The following is a 22,601-nucleotide window of genomic DNA, read 5'->3' as shown; positions in this document are numbered from 1 at the left end:
GTTGTGTTCTGGATTTTTTTAACGATTTTAGGTGGTGATCATCTTCCCTTTCTGACCTGGAACTCATGTTTCAAATGGTCCCAAGCTACTCAAATATTTTGTAATGAAAGTGCTAAGTTTTTTTAAAACATCTTTTTCAAGGTACAAGAGGTCAGTTGATTATTCACTCACTAGTGAACACCTAAGTTAGGAATTTATCAATACGTTATTAACCAGGGACCAGTTCATTAATGTATTATTAATCGATAACTACTGCTTCAAAATCATTGAAGCTAATACCCGTATTTATTTTGGGTAGTAAAAGAAGAATAAGGGGGCCACAACGGAGGAGTTTGTGTAACCAATAAAAATAATAATATAATAAAGTCTTACGAAGAAAACAATATGGTTTAAGTACTTTCCACTCCAAAGAATCTCAGAGCTTGGTTAAACAGTGAACGGCTAGGTAAGAAGTATACTTTTCCTTATTACTTAGCATCTCTGCTTTCATTAAAATAGGGCTACAAGAGAACTTGAGATGTGATCTGTTACTCAACATCACTGTTACTCAACCTGTAGTCTCAAAGACACGAGGTGCATGCAAACCTAAGATACATGTAACATTCAGTAGTATCCAAGAAGCATATTTTAAAGCTAGTGATACGGCGCTTCCAATGTCTCATTAAAATATTTACAAGTAAAGTTCAACACTGTGATTTTGTAAAACGGTCACATTGTTTACTTAAGTGTTTTATTTATTTAACAATCCCTGCCCTGTCAACCTGTAACTGGATAGAAGCTGATTCATCTATCTTTACAAACAAACAAATGGTGTACTGATTAAGAAAACATTGGGAAACACTAATGTAGTCTCTTTCTTTGTGGAACAATTGCTACCCTTAAGCTGCTTGTGCCAGAAATATGTCTAACCTGTTCTAAACAAGTATTTCTCTGAGTTCCAACTAACAAACGCTAGTTTCTTAATGGTTTCTCTTTTGTGGCTGCACTGTCTGGTGCAAGAGAGACCTTTCACAGTACTCACTAGGTAAACGCTGCCTCTTTGGCAGCAAGTTGCTGAAAACTCCTTTGAGTGAGTCTTTTTAACCCGCTCTGCTGAAGCAACAAGGTACTTCTATCAATACCTTTATTAGCCAGACATGCTTATAAGAATGTCACCTGAGACAATGTAAAAAACTTTACTAACATCAAAGTTTAGGTCACCTCTTCTACTTTTTCCCATCTATATAACTTGTTACCATCATTGGAGAAAGATGGGCTTGTCTGACACAATTTGTCCTGGAAAAAAACAGTCTACACTGGCTCTTATCTTCTGGGTGGTTAGGAATAGTTCCAGTATTTTTCTGGAAACTGAAGATTAGGTTGAGTGCTTTAATTCTCAGGTTCTTCTCTTCTGTCCCACCACTTTTTTTACAGATAGGTAGAGAAACAAGCAATATGCCTATCTTCCAGAACTTCACACTGTCTCCACAAGATAATCGCTACTAGTTTACACAACTTGTACTACATTTCCTTAATTTAATAAGATTAAATCGGGGTGAAATGAAAGAAATCCTGTCCAACTGCTTGAGCATCACTAACAACTAAAATAAATACTGGTTCTGTCCATTCTGCTAAATCATCAGAGAAGATATGGGTAAAATGGAAGCATTAACAAAGCCTCACAGATACCGATGAATGGCAGTTCTCAAGGATGCCATCTAACGTTTTTGGCAAACAGAGAGACAATAATAATTTCTTGAAGTTACACCAGCATAAAACTATTTACATTCTAAGGAAGTAGAATGGTTAAAAGAAAACAAATTCAGACACAAAGTTTTGATGGCTTCTTAGAGAAATGCAGACATATAAACAGCTATACTCAACATCTGTATATAGAGGTTAAAAAACGTCACGAAAGCCAGGAGAGGCAATAGTTAGCAGGCTGTTCACCAGAACTCTTCAGTATTAAACATGATCTCTTTCAAATTCTTCCTCAGAAAAACCTCAGCCAGCTCCAAGGCAGCTCATGTACAATAAAGCTTTTGTTTAAGCAAGAGTGTATAAGTAGAACAAGTGTAAACTCTTTCTATTCTCATTCAGTGTGTTCCTCTGCTCTCCTCCAAGATGAAACTCCACAGTTAACGGAGCAAGTGTTTCTGTTTGCTGCAATTTTCTATTGAATTAAAAGGCCAATAAAAAAATTTAACATCCAACTAATTGGCTATAGCGATGGGCCCTGATCCTACAAAAACTGAGACGTGCTTCACTTTCAGTATATGTAATTTCACTAACGCAACAGTGAAAAGCCTATGCATGAAGCTTTGTGCCACAGAGATGTTAACATTCACCACAGTATCTTCTGTCAGTGTGACTGCTATGGAAACATGGCATCATGCCAATGATTTCACAAGCGCTCTTTAGGTCTGACTGCTTTGAAAAAACAACATCCCTTTCCACTGGGCAAATATCAAGCCCTACCTTTGTCCAGGAGGTACCAAAAGGAGTATTTAGCTTAGTGAGTGGCTGAACTCTTTAGTCTTTACAGTGCTGAAGACAGGAAAAAAATAGGAAGGAATAAAGCACGAGAGGGAAGTTCCAATCTTAAAGCCAATCTACCAGTTTATGTGAACATATCACACCCGAGCAAAGTCTGGGGAGTAGTACACCTAATCAGGCAGGTAATCACTTGGTCTTCAAGTGGGTCTCCTGCTAAAAGCACAAGAAGGCATACTGCTTCACATAAAGGTTTTTTATTGTAATGTAATCTACTCAGTGAGGAAATACTGCTTTAAGTTATGTATTCAATCTGCATGAGGGAACTTATTAAAAGAACAATTTGCAGTCTTTATAGGAAGACTATAGGACAACTCAAACCTGAGTTTTAGTTATTTCGTCATTACAGTGCTGTGAACTGTAACAGGAATTGACGAATTACCAGATACCCTTCCAGGCATCATTCCCTGCTTTCCCACCACTAGAAAGTGACTTAAGTTCCGAACTCTATGATTTCTATCCTAAGAAATGATAATGCGTTGCTAACCAATGGAAGAAGGGAAACTTGGCCATAAAATTAAGAGGAAAAATCAACACAGAGTTCACAGCAGGGGAAAACAAACTCCAAAAAGGGCTCAGGCAAAGGGAAGTAAAAAAGATTGCCATTATTTATTTATCTACTGTGACATGGCTTGTGATTTTGCATAGCCATCCGTAAGTAAAATAACAGGAACCAGTGTCTCTTTGATGATGGCCGGGGACAACTTGGAAGCTCTGAATAACATGAGACATATTCATAATGCATTGCAACAACACTACTGGGACTATACAGTTCAGATCTTAGGTAGGATATGAAGACTGAAGAGACTTGCGTAATGATGATGCTACCTCACAGAACATCCAGTTATACTTTATATTTTTTATTCCTGCAAAACTTCATGGACCTTAAAATAAAAGAGTTTTGCCTGACTAGATTTAATTCCTAGGGCTCATGGCTGAAGCTAAGAAACTTGTATTGCATCAGAACCCACAAAAACTTATCATTCCAAAAATGTTTTTTGCCTTGCATTTCCAACAGAGATTGCTGGCAACAAAGGATAAGTTACCAGGAGAACAAGAAACATGGGGGGGATACTAGGAGAGAAAGACTGGAAGCTGATGCTATCGTCTCTTCTTTCCTTTGTAGCTAAAGTAGTCCAACAAGTCTGGAAAAAGATAGCCCTAAATGATAGCACTGTTCATGCGGCTGATTTAAAGACGAAAGAGCTTGAATGATATAATTGGCCCTTTATATAAGCTGAGCTGAGAAATTTAAGCTACTATAATACGGAAATTTACTCAGTAAAATCCCACTGTCAGTTGACAACATAAACGGGTAGGAGCAAAATATAAAAACAGACAAGAACCAGATCAAACGATGACTTTGTTCAGGATAAAATTCAAATGAAGTTAAGAGTGCAGCGTATTTTACATGGGAGGAAAAGGAGGAGAAATCAGACCTGAAAAATTAAGCAGAATTTGTGGAGAAAAATCAAAAGAAAAATATTTAATATTTATTACTATAGCACTTAGGACCTCTAGAGCACTTAGGAAAATGAAATGTTAGGGAGACACTGTAAATTCATTTTGGAAAAGCAGAGCAGAATATTGGGAAACACTTTGCTTGACACAAAGCAGGTGACATTGGCTAATTAAACTGAGATTATTGTATGCAATTACTCAAATTTTTCATAATAAACACTGTGCAAGATGATAGAAAATACAGATGGTGCAACACACATATGGTGCCAGTAATATGTGAAAATTAAAAGGATTTTATTGACTGATACGTTCTTGTTGAAAACTCATTGAAATGTACAAACTGGACATTCAGTAATTGAGTTGTACATTCTGTATGTTACACAGACTCTTGTAGCCACTTTGAAGAAAGAATATTACTTTCACTTACAGCATGTTCACATCATTGCTGACACTAAAAGTGTTGATATATTCTAGTCTAAAAGTGAAATCAAAATAGAACTGGACATAACGGTACACTGCTTTATGCCAATCCTATTGACTCAACATGCGCCAGTTTCACACATCAATTCTTAAGTACCTACTGTATAGTTAGTGAAACACCTGACCAAGCATATGTCTGAAGGCATGATTGCTTATTAAATAAAACCCCTTTTCCTAGACTTCCATACTATTTTTAGCAATAAATGTATTTAACTGAACTCAAATGCCTGTAGAATGTTCAGATAACCACTTGTTGGCAATCGCTTTGAATACTGTGAGTCATACTTTCAGAAAGTTTGTAAATAATTTCACAAAATTAATTCCAAATGTAGACATCTAAACAAATGTTCACTTAGTTTCAATAGGCTTCAGAGTCCTTGCCAAACGGAATGCACTATTCTCTGCCCACAAGCTACCACCTGAGTGATAGGCAGTATTATCCTCAGTTAATAACTGCCTACTTGTAAGTTTAGAGCTACTTACTGCTTTCAGTCCCACTAAAACAGCTAGTTTGTATTTCAGAATTACAGAGACATTGTAGCTGCCTGAGGGCATTAGAGCTCTATTTTCAGAGCTCCCCTTTCTTTTTTTTTTTTAATCTGCAGTCATTGTAACGTTGTACGAAGACTATAGCAACCGTAATGTTCGCTTCCTTTGCTCTTACTGAACAGTGGGTATTTACAATCACAAGATACCAAGTACTGTATGCCATATTTAAACTGAGGAGCCTGTCTCACAAGGAAACTTGTATATGTCTTTGAACTTCTTTATAGTTAAGCAACCCTTAAATTGCAGTCCTATATTTCTTTTCTAAGAGCAAAAGGTCATTAGATTCTGAAGAAAAGAGGTCTCTTTTATAAGCTCAGTACAGTACTTTTATATTTCTGACTATGATATACAATGTATACCATAAATTAATTTAAGACAAATACTTGTCACTTTAATCTATGTAGGCACAGGTAAATCAAAGACATTACTGAAGTGGAGAAATCTTCAATGGTATCATGATTCTGGACTCCATTTCCTGAATAAGGGGCACTGAAAAAAATTGAGATAGGGTTTAATATCGCTAATAAAGATCACAAGTAATTCTGTACACTGAATTTGAACAGGTATTATTGTCTTCAAATCACTCTCCTAGCTAGAGCACGCCAAATCTTCAGTAACCACCAACAATCCTGTAACCGAAGCGTAATAGTTTTGAGAACAAGTGATTTTTAAAATATAATCTGCTTTGATCCTTTGACCCAAAACAGCTTTTGAAGACAAATATTCCTATTCCTCCTCACCCTAATTAAAGCTATCTTACAAGTATTCTGGTATACTTCCTTTGTAATCTACCCTATTTAACCACAATCTGAAATGTTTAGCATACAATTTTTAGCATGTGACAGTTTTGTTATGAGAGCCATCTTTGATCTCAAAGACCTTCTGGCTCCTAGCTCCAAAGTCCAATTTGCCTTTTCAAAGGAATGTATTTAACAAAGTGCCAGTATTTCATGAAATATTAGAGATAAAAAATTAATATAAATATCATTATTTATTGCCTAAATTTTTGGATACAAACTTAAATATTTCAAACTTAAATATGTTCCCTTACAGGACAAGTGTTTTTATAAACATTTACTGTTAATGTAGCACTTTTTTTTAGCTACTAGGTAACTCTCCAAGACTGTACAGTCAATTGCAAAGTTCACTTTACAGCTTAGTGAAATGTCCCTCCTTTCCATTACAGGAGCAAAACTGACACACAGACACACACCAGATATAAAACTTTTTATCACTGTGTGCAATATACTGAGGAAGAAAAAATAATGGCATGCATAAAAGTCTGCCTCCACCATTCCAATTAAGTTAATCTGTTACCTGTGTAATAGACTAGTTCATCCCAGCCAGGTTTATGCCATGCAGCGTTCCTTATATCTTCTCTGGTTTGAAGATCTTTGTAAGCTAGCGAGGGAAAATGACAAGCACGAAGCTTTTAAGTAACTTTTTTTCCTTCTACACATGAATAGTGTCCTTAAAAGCATTGTAATACATAACTGGGAGACAGCAAACACGGGGAAGGAAAAAAGTCAGAAGTTCTTCTCCTTAAAAAGCTCCCCAACCAACACAAATGGAAGGAACTGGGAAAGAGAGAAAAACATACTTTGCGGATGCTACACCATGTAAGTATTGCATGGCTGGAGCAGTTTGGGCAGTGGTGGGCAAAAAGCCATCAGTGCTCTGTAAAGCGTTCATCTCTGACCATGAGTATTTCTGCAAAAACTGGTAAAAACTATTAAGAGTCACAATACCGATAAACCAATGCACCTACTGATTATAGGTTTTTAAGTGTAACAACGGATACAAATGGCAGCTTGACGAAGCCTAAACATCTTGGTGGGAGGTGCATTAGAAACAGGTAAGACAGCTAATGCCACAGAATATAGTTCTATATAGGGGGTATGAGACTCTTAGTGCTGGAACCCAATATTCTGAGTTCTTGAGATCCGAAGATTAGAATGTTTGTTTTCCCCAAATAAATATTGGACAACGAGCGCCTTCAAGTTGAAAAAGCAGCTGCATGTTGGTGGAGACTAACAGGAACAGAAAACCAGAACAGCATAATGTAGTAATGTCAGTAAATACTTGACTTTCCCTTTGTAAGTGTGGTATGTGTGATGCTTGACGCTAAACTGTAAGAAGCTGACTTCTGCATGAATGTGGCCAGAAAAAAGAGATGGCAGGACACGGTTTGTCATGCTTATGTCATTGAAAGCAAACAACAAGTAGTCTCTAATAAGAAAGGGCCGTGAGAAACTGTTGATGGAAACAAGACAAGACAAGAAACGTTCACTTGTGTTTGCTTCAATTTGGAAAATAAAGTTGCCAGCACAAAAATAAAGAAAAGTAATGCTGTTGATGTCAAAAAACACTTAAGACACTTCTTTGCCTTTGGTAAGAACCTTGTTTCCCAGGCAAAGCCAACAGTCTGGTAGGGGTTGATTCAGTGAGAAAAAAGTAGGGCCTGCAAACAAATTTACCCCAAAGGTGATGAACCATATACAGCTGTCCAATCTGTGAGAAAAATCCTCCAACTGCTTCATTACTATCCTGCCGAAAACGAATTGCACGAGCCCTACAAAAGATCAAAGCAACCCTTAGCAACAGTAGATTTCTGGGTAGGAAACAGGTGATGACTAATAGGAAAGGAGAGTTGAAAAGAAGTATGAATATTAAACAGCACTTGCAGTACACTTCAGCAATTAAAAATGTGAAAAAACTCACAGCACATTGATTTGTTATCTGTTATTGCACTGAGCACTTAAAATACACCTGTATGTCTTGTTAGAACGGGTTAATTGGAGGCCTATGGCTACGTTAGACTGCATGTTAATATTTTATTGTCTTCAACATTAGAGTCAGTCGGCTACATTAGACTGCATGTTAATATTTTATTGTCTTCAACATTAGAGTCAGTCCAATGATAATCCCTGGAACAGCATCAAGTGGCAGAACGTTTTTACAGTAGGTTCTTCCAAAACTAAATCTTTCAGTTTCAGTCATATTGTCCTTACCATAATCATTTACCACAGATTTCATGGTAATGGAATGCAGTGTTTTTATTCACGTGCACCTTTGCTATGCAGCTGTATTATGCAACACTTCCTGTTTTGTTGTGTAAATCTCTCTCTTAACTATAAATCTGTTGCATCTTCTAAACTGGAACTGCTACCACTATAGATATGCCTATTCAATAAAAATTATAAAACCAATTTACTGGCAAATTACTGTAATTAAATAAATTATACTGATGACAATTACATGTCTAAAAATCCAAGTCCTCACCCTTGTGAAAATAATTAAAGATATTCCAAATGATTTAACTATCAACCATTAGGATTGCATGGATTTAGTGAAGGTAAATTGAAAGAAACTTACACTGGTTTTAAACAAGACAAAATCAGAAGCATATACTGAAGAGAAGACCATCTTAAATGCTTTTAACCTATGTATTAAAATACAAATGTGATGCTCAATAGTTTCCAATAAAAAGTTTGACTTTTAAAGATTAAAAGAGCTAAGATTAGGCCATTTGAACTAAAAGTAAGTCAGCTTCTAGCAGTGACGAAGTGGTGAAAGATCACTATAGTCTTACGGAATTAACTGCATCCCTTCAGTGAGCAGTGCTTTCTACTGAAAACAAAGATTACCATGGTTTCTGCTATATTACAACAAACTTAAAAGGGTTATGTAAAGGAAAGTCAAGCCAAAGAGCACACAGTATTGTTTGCACAGAGGATTCCTCCTTCCTTCCTCAAAGGATATATTGAGGGCCAATTATTTTACAAGTTACATAAGAACAGCAGCAGGCCATTAACTGGGTGATTGAAATGCTTTGGTATCATTCTGCCACTTCCACTTCATAAACATACATCTCTCAAATAAGGGAACGCAAATGGTAAAGCAACACTTACCAGTAATTTCCCCACTCAATCATCGTTCCAGGCTGCAAAAACAAAATAGACTCTCAGAACTGTAGCTGAAAGAAAGTTAACATATTTGGACAGTTTTCACAACATTTACATATGGAAAACGCTATTAACAAAATCACTTCCTTCAAATGATAAGTATATTATAATCATCTGTAATTACTCTGTTTATTTACTGCACCTCTTAGTCATTCGCCTGAAGTTTATCTCAAATCAAAACACAAGGTATTCAGTCCTTCACAGGGGATATTCAGTATCTTGTTGGAGCCTGCCTTCATATTTCGACCTCACACTTTGAGAGCATTAACAACTCTGCCATCAGAACCAGATTTTTAAGATGAGGTCTGCTTTCCTGTCTGCTACGTTGTATAAACATGCTTTGAATATTTTACAACAGCATATTGCCTATAAATTAAAAATAAAAATTGAAACTTACTCTAAGTTGATAGGATCTTAGTTCATAAATGTTAGGCCCCTCCCTGGGAACAGGTTCATTCCAGAAACTAAACTCCAACAGTAATTGGTTCTTGCGAGAGAGAAGCATGTTACCTCTTTCTTTGCGGAACTCTGTGAATTCCTAAAAATAACGTGATCATTGTCAAACTTATATTATGTTTCAACAACAAACAACTCTATACTATACAGTGGTTGAGATTTTCCAGTGCTATCTTGGGGCTTTGGGCATCCAAATCCTTTAAATTTTAATGACATCTGTATTCCCCTAGCATCTCTGAAAATTTCAACTGGCATGTTTATACAGCACCTGAGAATCTCTAAGCATTTCATAAAATATTCATATATTAAACATCACTCTGAATGTGAGAATAATCCCTTTTCCAAACAGGCAGACTAGCTAAGGTTGTACAGCAAGTGATGAGATACAGAAGTAAAAACAGGTGTCCAAAAGTGCAGTTTCCTGCTCTGACTGTTCTATGCTCTCTTCTAAGTAAATCAGCTATTTCTAACAAAAGCGTCAAAAAATCCATGCATTTTACCTTATTTTGCCGGAGTTTACTCATAACCTCATTGAGAGCTGGATAGCCTCCCTCATACCTCCAGAGATGAACTGAAACAAGAAAAGAAAGCTTCTTCAGAAATGTTGCACACTAGTGCTAAAACTTATGGAATATCACAGTATAAAAGGCTCCTCATACTACAGAATCACACAAAAATAGAAGTCTGGTAACAGGTTCAAAAATAGATTTTCATTAAAAAAAGCACTTCACCTTGGTATATTTTAAGAATAACGGAATCATTCGCTTTTTGAAATGATTCTCAGAAAATTTTGCAATCTACTCTAACAGGAATATTTCTGAAAGGAACTTTTGTTGCCATGCTAGTAAGATGTGATGACTTTACGTGACTGTAATTGAAATTGAGATTCAATTGAAGAGGGTGACTTAATTCCAAAGATGTGCTTTATACCAATTTCACCTGAGAACAAGACTGGTAGAATTTTTACTTCAGTAAATTACTCAAGCAAAAAGAGCATAACATACTTTCTGTAGGACATGAAAAATGATGCAAATGTTATTTTTTAGGTAAACATTAAATTCAAAAGAGCAAACCAGAAGACATCTAAGCATGCTACAATTGTTATATTTGCTAGGATTTTACCCATCAAACAATTTCAAAATAAGAATCTATTTTTGATAGCCTTTTCAAAGCATTCTCTATAACAAGATTGATTTACAAGCACTTAATATAGCAAGGCAACAATATTTCAATCTCCTCCTTTCCTTTCCTTGAAGACTCACAAAGGCTATTTCCTCTCATATAAAGAAGTTAATGCTGTCTTGTGCCTTTTCCAGGAGAGCAAACTGGAGACTAATGCAAGGCACTTCATCATCAGAGCAGGTTCATCCAGTGTGCCTGCTGCTGCCGCTGTTGTCTAATCCCCAGGACAAATTGGATATACCCAGCCACTATTAACCCAGCCTGGGCACAAGTACTGAACAAGTCAAAACCTCCTAATGTGCATTACTACACTGCTACAATGGTTACTATAACATTTGCAAGGCAGGCTATCAATGCAATTACAGGTACAGTCTGTGTTAATACATTACGAAAACAATGACTGAGGCTTGGTTAAGATATTTTCATTTCAATTGCCTTCACTCCCCAATTTCCTTTCAACTTTTAAGAACTGTTTCTCAGACAATGCTCTGTTTCTCCACTGTTATTTCCTCACGTTTTTTCAGTGTCAATATTGCAACATACTATGAACGCAGTAAAAATTCATGTGTACATGAGTATATTCTTCAATAGTGAAGCAACAACCTTGATATTAGCAAAGCTCTAACAGTAGAGCTTATTCTACAGAATAAATATCAGCAGTTCACTCCACGTGTGTGGCTTCCCTATCCTACAGTTTCCCACAGCTTCTGAATTATTTCAGGTTTTCTGTCTACAACAGACACTTTGCAGTTACCTCTGCAGTAGCTTTTCAATTTATTTTCACTTTGGGTGATTAAGCAGTATACTTATATGAAAATGAACAGAAATGCTTTACTTTCCACCAGTAAAGGCTTTAATTATCTCAAGGTTAGAGTGTAATCACTTTTTCAAATGGTGTGAATGATTTGCATTTCATTACCATACGGCAATTACAGCATGAAAGTCTAACTAAAGTTTTTATACTGGCTAATATGAGTTAAACTCTATCTTTGAAAGCCTTTGCCTTTGGCCTAAATATTCAGGAACACAATCTGTGCCTGCAAAATATTATGGGAACAAATTTTACACGGGTGTCCAAAAACTGTTAATTTATCACCGGGAAGACATGAAAGTATATTACCAATAGTACAAATTTTAGGAATTAATGCTTCGCTGTCAAACTCAACAAGACAAAAAGCAAACACTGTAAATGTTAAACGATTACTGGTAACTGAAGCACACACATCCTCACTGTATACATTGCTAAAGGTTTACTATCAACAGAGATGATTTAAAGAGAAGAAACCTGCCAAGCACACGTTTCACTTGTATGGTTTTACATTCTGTTGTACTTCTATCTCCTACCAGCCTGATCTTGCTCTCCGTACCACGTGTTCCAAGTCCCCACCAGTGCACATGGGTAGTGTTTTTCTTCATGAATCTTTGGCAGCACCTCTTGACTTGAAAACAAGGAATACAGACACTATGTTGCATTTCCTTCAGGGAGGCTACAGTTGATATGTATAACAAATCACCACAAGTGCATCATTATGGTATGAAAATTCGCAAGTTCTACTTTTCACAAGAGAAAGCTGAAATACAAAAATCTGCTACACAAGGGAAAAGATAGCTGTAACACTATGTAAAGTTAAGGTAAGCTTGACCATTTCTTAGACTGCATGACAAAAACACAGCATGGCACAATTCTTTTGATGCAATACATTATGTGATGTCACCTAAAAGGTACATTAAAAAAAATACATTAAAAAAATAAATACATTAAAAAAATAAATATACATTAAAAAACATTAAGAAATGTTATACATTAAAAAAAAAAATATTGGGATGTCCCACTTAGAAGAAGCGCAGCCTACCTATACTTGCTTTGGGAAAATGTTTTCTTTATCAAGAGAGGTAAAATACGCAAAAATAGGAAAGGACAGTCTTTTGTACCACTTACAATGCCATTAATTCTGTTGTCCCAAATGAATAAAAGTAAGTATTTGGATGGACAAGAATATGATCAAATGATGACCGTGCTTTGTAGGATACACACTTGCTGCTTTCTACCAGCGAGGAAAGCAGAGCTAGTTTGAAGCAGCCCATCCATTAAAGAGTACAGTGAAACTGCCCTAAAAACACCTCCAACACAAAATTTCTGTACGACTATTTCTAATAGTACTAGTATTTTTTCAAATTTTAAAGGTGACCTACATTAACACTAGGAAATTAAGTTTTACCAATTGCTGACTTGGTTAAGGCAGCTTTCACTGCGCTGTACTTTGATGAATAAGGCTGCTCCTCTGGTTGAACTTTGCCTTTTAATATTTTCCCCTCGATTACTACCACTCCTGATCATTTCGGCTCATAGGCAAAGAGTCTTTGCATCATATCGAATAATAGGAAGTAGGCTGGTCTTGTGCTTGGGAGTCAGAAGATATGAATTTTCCTCTTGGTTCTGTCACTGACTTTCTAGACGACCTTGAGCAAATCTCATTACCAATTTGTACTTCAATATTTCTCCCTACGCAGTGGAAATAATATGATAGAATGACTCTCCAAGGATGTTTTCAGTCGCCATCAGTTCGTTTTTGCAAAGCATAACGAGATCCTAGAAAAGCAGCCTTAACAGCAATGCTAAATTTTTACTACAATAATCCTAAAATATAATTTGCTGTAAATTATAAAAAACAAACAAACAGAATACCTGACCATTCACAGACATGAGCACCACTGTTTTGCCTGTTAAAAACAACTGGCTCCGAATTCTTTAGAAGGCAGTCCTTAACTCAATTGATTCACTAATTACTTTCATAATAGTTTTTGCTACATTATTTCTTTATTAATACATGACAGCCAATTCTTACCCTAACTTGATACAAAATAAGGAGTTTACCTCCTTATGTTTAATTTAGGGAGAGGAATGAGGCAAGTTGTGAGATGCTTCAATCTTTTCATTACTCCATTCTTAAGTTTTCTCCTTCCCCGGAATACTTTGGTTTGGAAAGAATAAATCAAATCTCACATATTTCAGCTGACTGCTGTCAGCAGTCTCTTTCTCGGTTATTGTCTTTTTCCTTGAAAATAAAAGCCTCTGCTCTCACTCAACACTTCAGTAGCTCAGAAGATACTGCTGACAAGTCCTTCCCTGTTTTGTGTAATTGGACATGTTTATACTAAGCTTTTAAACAGAAAGCCAATTGAGCACTAATTGCACTTCTCTGTGTATGCCCTTTTTTTAATCAGAAAAGTTAAAAATAACTTGGGTCTGAAAACTATTCTAGTGAATTTTCTAAATTCAGGAACATAATAAGGAACTTAGTTTTTGGTTATCCATACCCACTTCAAAGTTGAGCATACGAAGGCACAGAGATGTTAGACAGCTCACGGCTCTACAATGAAGCAATAACAGAGCTGAGAACATAAATTAGGAGGTGTGAACTTCTTCCCCACCCTCCAGCTCAGCTGGTGTTCCAGTCAGTACACAACACTTTAAAAATTGGTTGCAGTAGGGCGTCATTATGCTAAGAATGTTTAACTGACAACATGATCACTGTCAGTGAGAAAGCACTGTTGTTTTGAAACATGTGAGGCTCAGTACACCTTTCCAAAACTAACCATTCAGTTGTTTGGCTCTAAAGGATTATGTACATAAATCAGGATTAGTATTTCTGTAATCTGGTCTTTAAATGAATAAATTTAAAATGTTACTATTTATACATTTTAAAAACCTGTAACTTTTTTGGAAATCCTATATAACGCTGCTCCCTTTGGAGGGTATCACCCCAATGCAAAGACCCTATCCAATGATTTGCATACCTCTTTAAGAGTAGATCTCAGTAACATGACTTTGTAGAAAGAAGATCTGGGTGAGCTGAGTGAAAGTCAAATCCAGGGCTGTTAAAATCTCTTCCAAGTTCTACTTTTATTTAATACTGGCATATAGTTTTACTTATGAATGGCCTATCTCTTTCCTGCCTCTATGCAGACAGTAACACCACCCCCAACAAATCCCTACACGTCAATCGGAGCGGGGCACGCTAGCACGCCAGTATCTACGTACGTGGAGCAGCAACTGAAAGACAACTGAGGGAGGGGAGAAAGGTGTTCCAGCAAACTCCGACTACGTGTTCACAAAAAGCATCAACTCAAGTTGCAGCTTACGAAAATGGCACTTCCAAAAGGGAAGACAGAGGGTGAACTGAGTAAAATATCTTTGCCATCTCTCTCCAATAACATTATTATTTACCATCACAGCCTGCAAGTAAAGGCAGAATTTGTCTACCTCCCCTCTATAGTCTCTATCGTCTACCTCCCCTCTAGAATTTGTCTACCCCTCTCTACCGTAACAATTACGGTATCTGTCAATTTTTGAAACAGACAATTTTTGTGATCAATTCAACATGACTAAAATGTGAATACATAACATGCACACTTACCAAAGCTTGTTGTAGGCATCTAGACATTCTGGTTTTACATTGTGAACTGAAACAACAACATTAGATGAGAAATGCAATAACAGGATAAAGAAATGAAAATGTTAAATATAAAAAGATAACTCACTCTGTAGTTTATACAGACTGCTGGTCTCCCTTTTGGCTAGAAGGTTGGAGTGAGCATCTTTCCTTGGATCAACTTTGCGAACAAATAGCGATTTTAACCAACTGTCTTCACGAGGTCTGCTAGCTGATGATACCAGCCCCCTACACATTAACAAGTACATTACACTGTCACTGAGTGTGTCTTGAAAATGCCCACAATGCAGGGAAGATGGGCAAGATCAAGTTTAATACAAACAGAGTCATAACATATAGTTACATACAGGGCTGCTACTAAATCTTTCCATTGACCCGCTTGCTAGCAAGGTAAAGGCAGTTCTTTCCCCATTGAGATTTACCCTTCAGAAACATTTCTATGTGAGATAGAGGTGTACAGTTAACCATACACTATCCACTTTTATTCTCTGTGAGCATGCCAGGGAATGGACGGATGGCTGCTTTTTGCTGCCTATTTCTTTTCTTTTTAATCAGGTGCTTTTGCTCAAGGAGGCCGGATCTGTCTTGACGCATACAGCCAAGAGTGAAAAAGAACAAAAAGACAGTGTGCATAAGGAAAGGTTTGTACAGTGTAAATAGGAAAGTACCGTATGTTCCTGTGTTTACTTGAAAGCAGTTCTGGAAAGGAAAAGTTAAATAAGGCATCTTTCAAGAGAAAAAAAATATAACCAAAGCCTAATTTGGGAAAAATTATGAGTGGCAGGAAACAAGCAGCCTGCACATATTTTAATTCCAAATTGTGGCAACCGTACTGTGTAGGGATACAGATCCACTTTCTTTGTACAATATTCAGAGTTTCTCCAACTTTGAAACAGAATTTCACTTACTTTTTTAATCTATTCTTTACGCAGTTTCTGCAAGTACACTTTGAAAGTAATACCACTTCCCTCTAAACCACAAAATATCCAAAACATTACAATTGATAACTGTGGTCTCTGTGTTAGAGGAATTATTCTTCCTTTTTTCAATTGGCAAAAACTCCCTCGATTACCAGAAGCTGGACAGACAGACAAGAAAGCTAGTATATTAAATTGATTCTCTATAATGCTTGATAGGGGAACCCAAACTCAAATGTTCTTTCTTCTTCCTAATAAAAAATGTTTCCTCCTGTTTGCCTCTTTTTGGTACAGGGATTCTGCTGAAACTCTGAAATTCTAAAAATACTGCATCAGATCTGGAGGTTTAAACCTACTGCTGCCTCAGAAGTCAACTCTTCATCCTCAATTTCTGCCTAGGAGATCCAGAAGACAGGTATCAGTCTCCAGCTATAAAGCTGTATTTCAGATTATGAAAAGTTTGAGACAACCTTTCAAAGGAAAAAAAAAAAGGGAAGAAAATCTCAGCTTCCTTTGCAAAAAATACCTTTATGAACATGCCTGTCTACATTATACAAAAATAGTTCATATTAACAGTGTGTTTCAACAGTCAATCTTCTAGTTCCAAAGCCTGGAAATAATATAGTGAACTGGTTTACAATGAGGAGGCAGGATGGAGGAAAGAGAAGCTACTTGATAGCAAAGAAATGAAAAGAATCCAAAGAACAAACATAGCTGAGATGACCTTCAAGGTTAAGAAATAATTACTAAATATCTTATTGGTCTATTTATTGAAAATGAAACTTTCTTTGACCCCAGCCAAACCTACAGACATGTTACTATGCTGAGAGCTAAGCAGTCTTTCCTGAATACAAGCATTTAAAAGCATATTCTGTGATAAGGCTACTGCCAGAATGGAGGGCAGGCAGTTGCTTGGAGTAGATGCATCTCCGATGCGAAGCGGGGGAGGAGAGAGGCCAGGTGACTGCACAGTTGTGTCGTCACAACTGCGTCAGACATCGTAGGAACGCATACCGCCCCAGCTGATGTCAAACTGGGCAGAGGGTAAAGCTCACCTCATAAATTATGCACAATAAAGTGTTTTAAAACAGACATTCAGCGTGCCCACTCTGAGGTGCTAGGGCCTTATTTTTAATCACTATATCCTTTGAGAAATCCTACACTACTAATGCTAAATCCACATTTTCGGACTGCCAGTTGTAAGCATCGTCCACAAATTTGTGCACCTTTACACAAACAAAACAGCACGTACCATCATCCAGAGGACTTACTTTTAACTAACTTCTTACCATTAGGCCCCACAATATTATAAGACATGTTCCAAGCAGATCAGATATTGGATCCAAACTATATGAATGTCACTAATGTAAATATGAATATATGCACAGAATGAATGTAGACACACTACATGGAATTAACATCACACTTCACAATTTTTTTATTTTCTAGGAACAATACTTATCAGAAGAGAGTTTTCACAGAATCTTCTAAGACACTGCTTGACTTTGCTAGGAGGTTCTTACCCTACAAATGTTTAACTATGGACTTAGCTTTTATTATACACACGAGCTTTTTCAGAATCGGGTCCTGTCGTTGCACCTGATACAGCAGTTCAAATGGCACGTTTGTGAGGATGGTGCAGAGAAAAAGCAAATGATTGGGTGAAGTCAATCCACATTTCAAAAAAGCTATTGTCAGCTCCTGTGTGTTATTTCAAAACGTAGAGGTCAATATGTAATTACTAGAAAAAACAATGTAAAGTTATAAGTATTTTAATTATGTTCCAGTGACATTTTCAGCTACCAAAGGATGAATATCATGATTTTAAAAACCTAAGTCTATCCTTTTCTACTTTTAATTCCTGTATACTATTGACAGACTGATCCATTTCTCATAAGTTTCATCCCCCAGAACCTAGCACAATGCCACAAGGATTGGTTTGCAAATACAAAATGGGAACACTGAAAAGTTTGCTTATGTTAGACTAAAAATGCGGGTGAAAATAGTTCTATCCCACTTAACTTCTGCTTTAGCACAAAATATAAATTGGATGGAGAGGGAGGTATCAGGTCAAATATTTAAACTTTGTAGTAACTCATGTCTGCCTGGAAGAGAAAGAAAAAGAACTTGTCTACAAATTGACAATTTTTGATTTGTGGTCTAAACAAACGTCAAAGTTTATTTCAAAGAAAAATACTCATGCACATAAAATCTCATAACATGTACTCTCCACAACTCCCCCCCTTCCCACTTCAAACAGCTGCTTGCAGAGCTCATCCCTTTAGCCTTGCACAGGGGCTGCTGTCCGTTCTGAGGCTTGAGACAGCAGCTTCCCCTGTTTCAAAAAGAGGGAGGAAAAACGGATGTAGATCCATCCCAGCTCGGGCGCTCCTGTGCTTCCGACACCCAAAGAACGTAACGTGTGTCTGCTCCCCCCATACCCAAGGGCCATGTGTATATATCCATGCCCAGACACCTGTGAGTTGTGGATGTGTGTGTCTGTGCCTTTGCCACCCAAGGGGTGTGCGTGTGTCTGACTCTTCACAGACTGCACGTGTGGGTGTGTGAACGCCTGCACCCAACAGGCAAAAGGTGTGCTGTGTATGTGCCCTGGGACCTGGGGGATGTGTGCATGTGCACACACACACCAGCACCTGAAGGAAGCATGTATATACGGCTGTGCACCCTGACACTCAGCAGCTGCATGCAAGTGCCTGCACCCAACACCAGGGATGCATACACGGGCGTGCACATGTGCAGGACTGCACCCTAACACCCAAGAAACACACGTCACACCTTGACACACAGGTAAGTGTGCTGTGACTTGACAAATGGTGCGTGTGCAGCTGTGCACCCTGACACCAGATGGGTGTTGGCAGTGTGAGCAGCCACATGCCTGGACTCAAGGAACACACAAGCAAAGGACGGCTGTGCACCCCGTTGCTCCATGGGGTAGGCGTGCAGGGCAGCTGTGTGACCTGACACCGTGGGTGTGCACCCTGACACCAGGGGGTGTTGGCATGTGCCTGGCCATGCACCCCAACACCAGGGGATATGCAGTGCAGGGTTGCACCCTGTTGCCCAGCAGGGGAGGGATGCAGAACGGCTGCGCACCCTGACACCGGGGGGATATGTGGGTGCAGGATGGCTGTACACCCCAGCAGCAGGGAATACGTGGGTGTGGGATGGCCGTGCACCCTGAAAGTGTGTGCTTGTGTGTGTCTGTGCACCCTGACATCCAGGGAACACATAGATGGGGGGTAACTGCACAACCTGTTACTTGGTGGGGCAGGTGTGCAGGATGGCTCTGCACCCTGACACTAGGGGATGTGGAGGGGGTGTCCTGCACCCCAACACCAGGAAGGTGGAGGGGGAGATGTCCTGTACCCTTACACTGGGGGATGGGGAGAGGTGTCCTGCACCCTGACACTGGGGGATAAAGGGGGGGGTATCCTACACCCCAACACTGGGGGATGGGGAGGGAGATGTCCTGCACCCCGACACTAGGGGATGGAGGGGGTGTCCTGCACCCCAACACCAGGGGACACGGGGTGGGGGGGAGATGTCCTGCACCCCGACACTAGGGGATGGAGGGGGTGTCCTGCACCCCGACACCAGGGGACGCGGGGTGGGGGGGGAGATGTCCTGCACCCCGACACTAGGGGATGGAGGGGGTGTCCTGCACCCCGACACCAGGGGACACGGGGTGGGGGGGGAGATGTCCTGCACCCCGACACTAGGGGATGGGGGGGCTGTCCTGCACCCCGACACCAGGGGACGCAGGGTGGGGGGGAGATGTCCTGCACCCCGACACTAGGGGATGGGGGGACTGTCCTGCACCCCGACACCGGGGGACACGGCGGGGGGGGGGGCACGGCCTGCAGCCCGTCGCGGTAGCGCAGCGATGCCGCGGCCCTCGCCAGGAGCGGGCGGCTCGGCTCGGCTCCCCGCGGGGGCGGACTGGCGGAGGCGAGGGCAGGGGGCTGGCCTGGCGGCCCGTGACCTTGAGGGACGGCGCTGCCCCCTCCGCCGCCGCCGGGCCCAGCGCCGCCCGCGGGGAGCGGGGCGCCATTTCCAGTCAGGAACGGGGAGGGGGGTGCCGCGCGGCGGGGCCGAGTGGACCCGCGGCCGGCTGCGGCCTCCCCTCCCTCCGCACCCCCCACCCCGTCCCAGAGCTCACCTGAGGGCCAGGCCGCCGCCGGGCGGCAGGCGCGGCCCGCCGTTGGCTCCCGCCAGGCTCCGCCGCAGCAGCACTCGCGCCGCCATCTTGCTCCGACCGCCTCCCTCCTCCGCCGCCTGGCCGGGGGGGGGGGAAGGAGGAAGGGGGCGCACTGCGCCGCCGCCGGCCGCTAGGGGCGCGCCGCCGCCAGAGGGTCCTGCGGCCCCGCCCCCGCCGCTGCGCATGCGCGGGCGCCGCTGCCCGGGCCGCCGGCCGCCGCCGCCGCGGGGCCAAGCGCAGCGCAAGGCTTCGTCTCAGCAGCGCCCGGGAAGGGACCCGCTGACCTTCCGCTGCCGCTCCCCGCGCTTTTAACCAACAGAACAACGTGCAAAACACACCAGCTCGAGCTGTCGTTCCTAAAGGCTATCGCATTCCTCATTACCGTTGCAGGTGGAAGAAAGTAACATGCTGTCAAGTGCCCCCCGCCGGCTGTGTTTCCCCTCACCCAGCAGGCATGCAAGGAAACGCATCTGTGAAAGCCTTTAGCTGTAGTATCCAACCCCGTTGGAATTACTGGTTTAATCTTTCACTCCTGACCTCGCAGAAAGTTTTGGAAGGCTAAAAAGATGCCACTAAGTAGTAGGGTAATGTCCCATGAAAATTACTTACCAAGAAAGAATCCAGAGGGTATTTTCTGAATCACATATAAAAAACCTAGTTTCTTATTCACCAAGTAAATTTTTCACCCACATGCAGTTGAAGTGTTCATTCTTAATCTGTTCCAGCTATAGTACTTAGTTTAACTAAACCAGATGGTGTGGTAATAATCAAGTCTTCAAATAACTTTTTTAAACTAAGCTATCATTTAAAGGACTTTACTAAAAGAACACCAATCAATTAACACAGCAAAGAAGTTTATGAATAAAGCCTGAGCTTCTGCATAGCACATCTAAATGAGGTCTACAAAATTTCATTAGGTAAACCTATTGTCAGTCATCATCAGCACACACTGCAAAATGTCAACACTGCATGTGCCAGTGTTTGCTCACAGTAAAATAGAAAAACCTGTGGTGCATCTTTAAAGACCCTTTTAACTTAATATGGGACTGACATTTTAAAAAAAATACCGCATGTACATTTAATCACATTTTGACCTGAAAGCATGTTAAAATCACAATTAGATGTAGATGCTACTCATTAACCAAGGAGAAAACTCCTTTATTTTGCATTGCTTAGTTAGTAGGACACTCACTTGCATCCCAAAGAACTGGGTTCAAATTCCTTTACTGACTGCTTGGATACAGTTTGTTATCTCACTGAAACATAAGATATGACTTGAGGACTGTGAGAAAGAAACAGTCTAGCATTCAAAAAGGTAATATTTTGGTTCAGAAACACTGAAGCTAAGCTAAGTCTCTCATTCCTCCTAGCTCAAATTATTTGTTGAGTTCAATCTGACTTTGCCAGCAGTTTGGGGACAGCCGAAACTGTCATTTTGCACCTGTGAAGGAAACCAAAAAGTTAAAAGCGCAAATACTTTACAGCATCAGGACACTGAAAGAACTGATAGCTTACTAATGTAGAGTGGTTCAGTTTCCAAAAAAGAAAACCAAAATACTTTAAGTCACCAGCAGAGGAATTCTATTCAGAAATTCCTTCTTTAGCTTCTAATCTTAAGCAAAGAGCAACAACATAGATAAACACACACCTATTCACACAGGATTCCTCATAGCTTTGATATACTCACTCTCCTCCATACAGGAGGATGCTATGCCATCCCTGCAAATGCTGTTTTGACATGGATTTCCTTTAGAGCTGCATACAAAGCCAACCAAAGTCAGCTACACAAGGCTGCCGTAACAGCATACTCTTAGTTTACGTCTGGGAAGACAGGACACATGATCCCCAGAGCTGCAGCAGGATAAATCGTTAACCTCTATGGCCTTCCTGTTTTATATTACAGCACTTAGCAAATCAGTACCTCTCTCTCTCCCAATGTGTTGCTTTAACTAGCTCTTCTAACAAGACTAAAATCTAAGCATGTTTACTTTCACTTTGTAGCTTTGTATTCTCATCACCTTCTATTTCCTGCTGGCAGTTCAAAGTTCCTTCTCTCCCCAAACTGAATATATTCTCTGGATAAGTTAAATCAGTTGCAAAGGAAGCATTTTTTCCTCCTGAAATAAGAACATTTATCCAGCAGTTTATGAGAGCTAACGACCTTAATGACAGTTCTTAATTTCCCACCCCTGACTGGGGCAGCTTAGCAAACTCTGTATAGATTTCTTCCCACAAAGGGAACCACGCTAAGCTACCCAAAGTTTATAACAGCAATAAAGTGACAATATTTAAAGGCAAGTGACTGTTTCTTAGACATTCTGGAAGTTGTAAAATACAGCAATACAGTTGAAGTGACTAGGAGGCAATAAGGACACACATAAGGTAG

At 39.9% G+C, this 22,601-nt stretch overlaps 1 protein-coding gene across 3 annotated transcripts; it reads right to left on the bottom strand.

Annotated features, from left to right (window-relative positions):
• Positions 1-4,266: 4,266 nt before the first annotated feature.
• On the bottom strand, positions 4,267-20,334 carry NIPSNAP2 (nipsnap homolog 2). 3 transcript variants are annotated; one of them, XM_068910609.1, is made up of 10 exons: positions 20,177-20,334; positions 15,168-15,307; positions 15,044-15,089; positions 11,970-12,064; positions 9,944-10,014; positions 9,385-9,525; positions 8,934-8,965; positions 7,500-7,594; positions 6,340-6,423; positions 4,267-5,511 (listed from the first exon to the last, which is right to left on the bottom strand). In XM_068910609.1, the coding sequence occupies exons 1-10, from the start codon at positions 20,260-20,262 to the stop codon at positions 5,447-5,449; spliced, it is 855 nt and encodes a 284-aa protein (XP_068766710.1). In that variant the 5' UTR covers positions 20,263-20,334; the 3' UTR covers positions 4,267-5,446. The 3 variants fall into 3 exon arrangements, with proteins under 3 accessions (XP_068766710.1, XP_068766712.1, XP_068766711.1); XM_068910611.1 differs by having other exon boundaries at positions 15,168-18,101; positions 20,177-20,298; XM_068910610.1 differs by having other exon boundaries at positions 15,168-18,331; positions 20,177-20,296.
• Between the last annotated feature and the right edge of the window lie 2,267 nt (positions 20,335-22,601).

Source organism: Struthio camelus, chromosome 16 (genome assembly GCF_040807025.1).
Source record: "Struthio camelus isolate bStrCam1 chromosome 16, bStrCam1.hap1, whole genome shotgun sequence".
Taxonomy (NCBI): Eukaryota; Metazoa; Chordata; class Aves; order Struthioniformes; family Struthionidae; genus Struthio; species Struthio camelus.
This window is presented reverse-complemented; position numbering and strand designations above follow the sequence as displayed.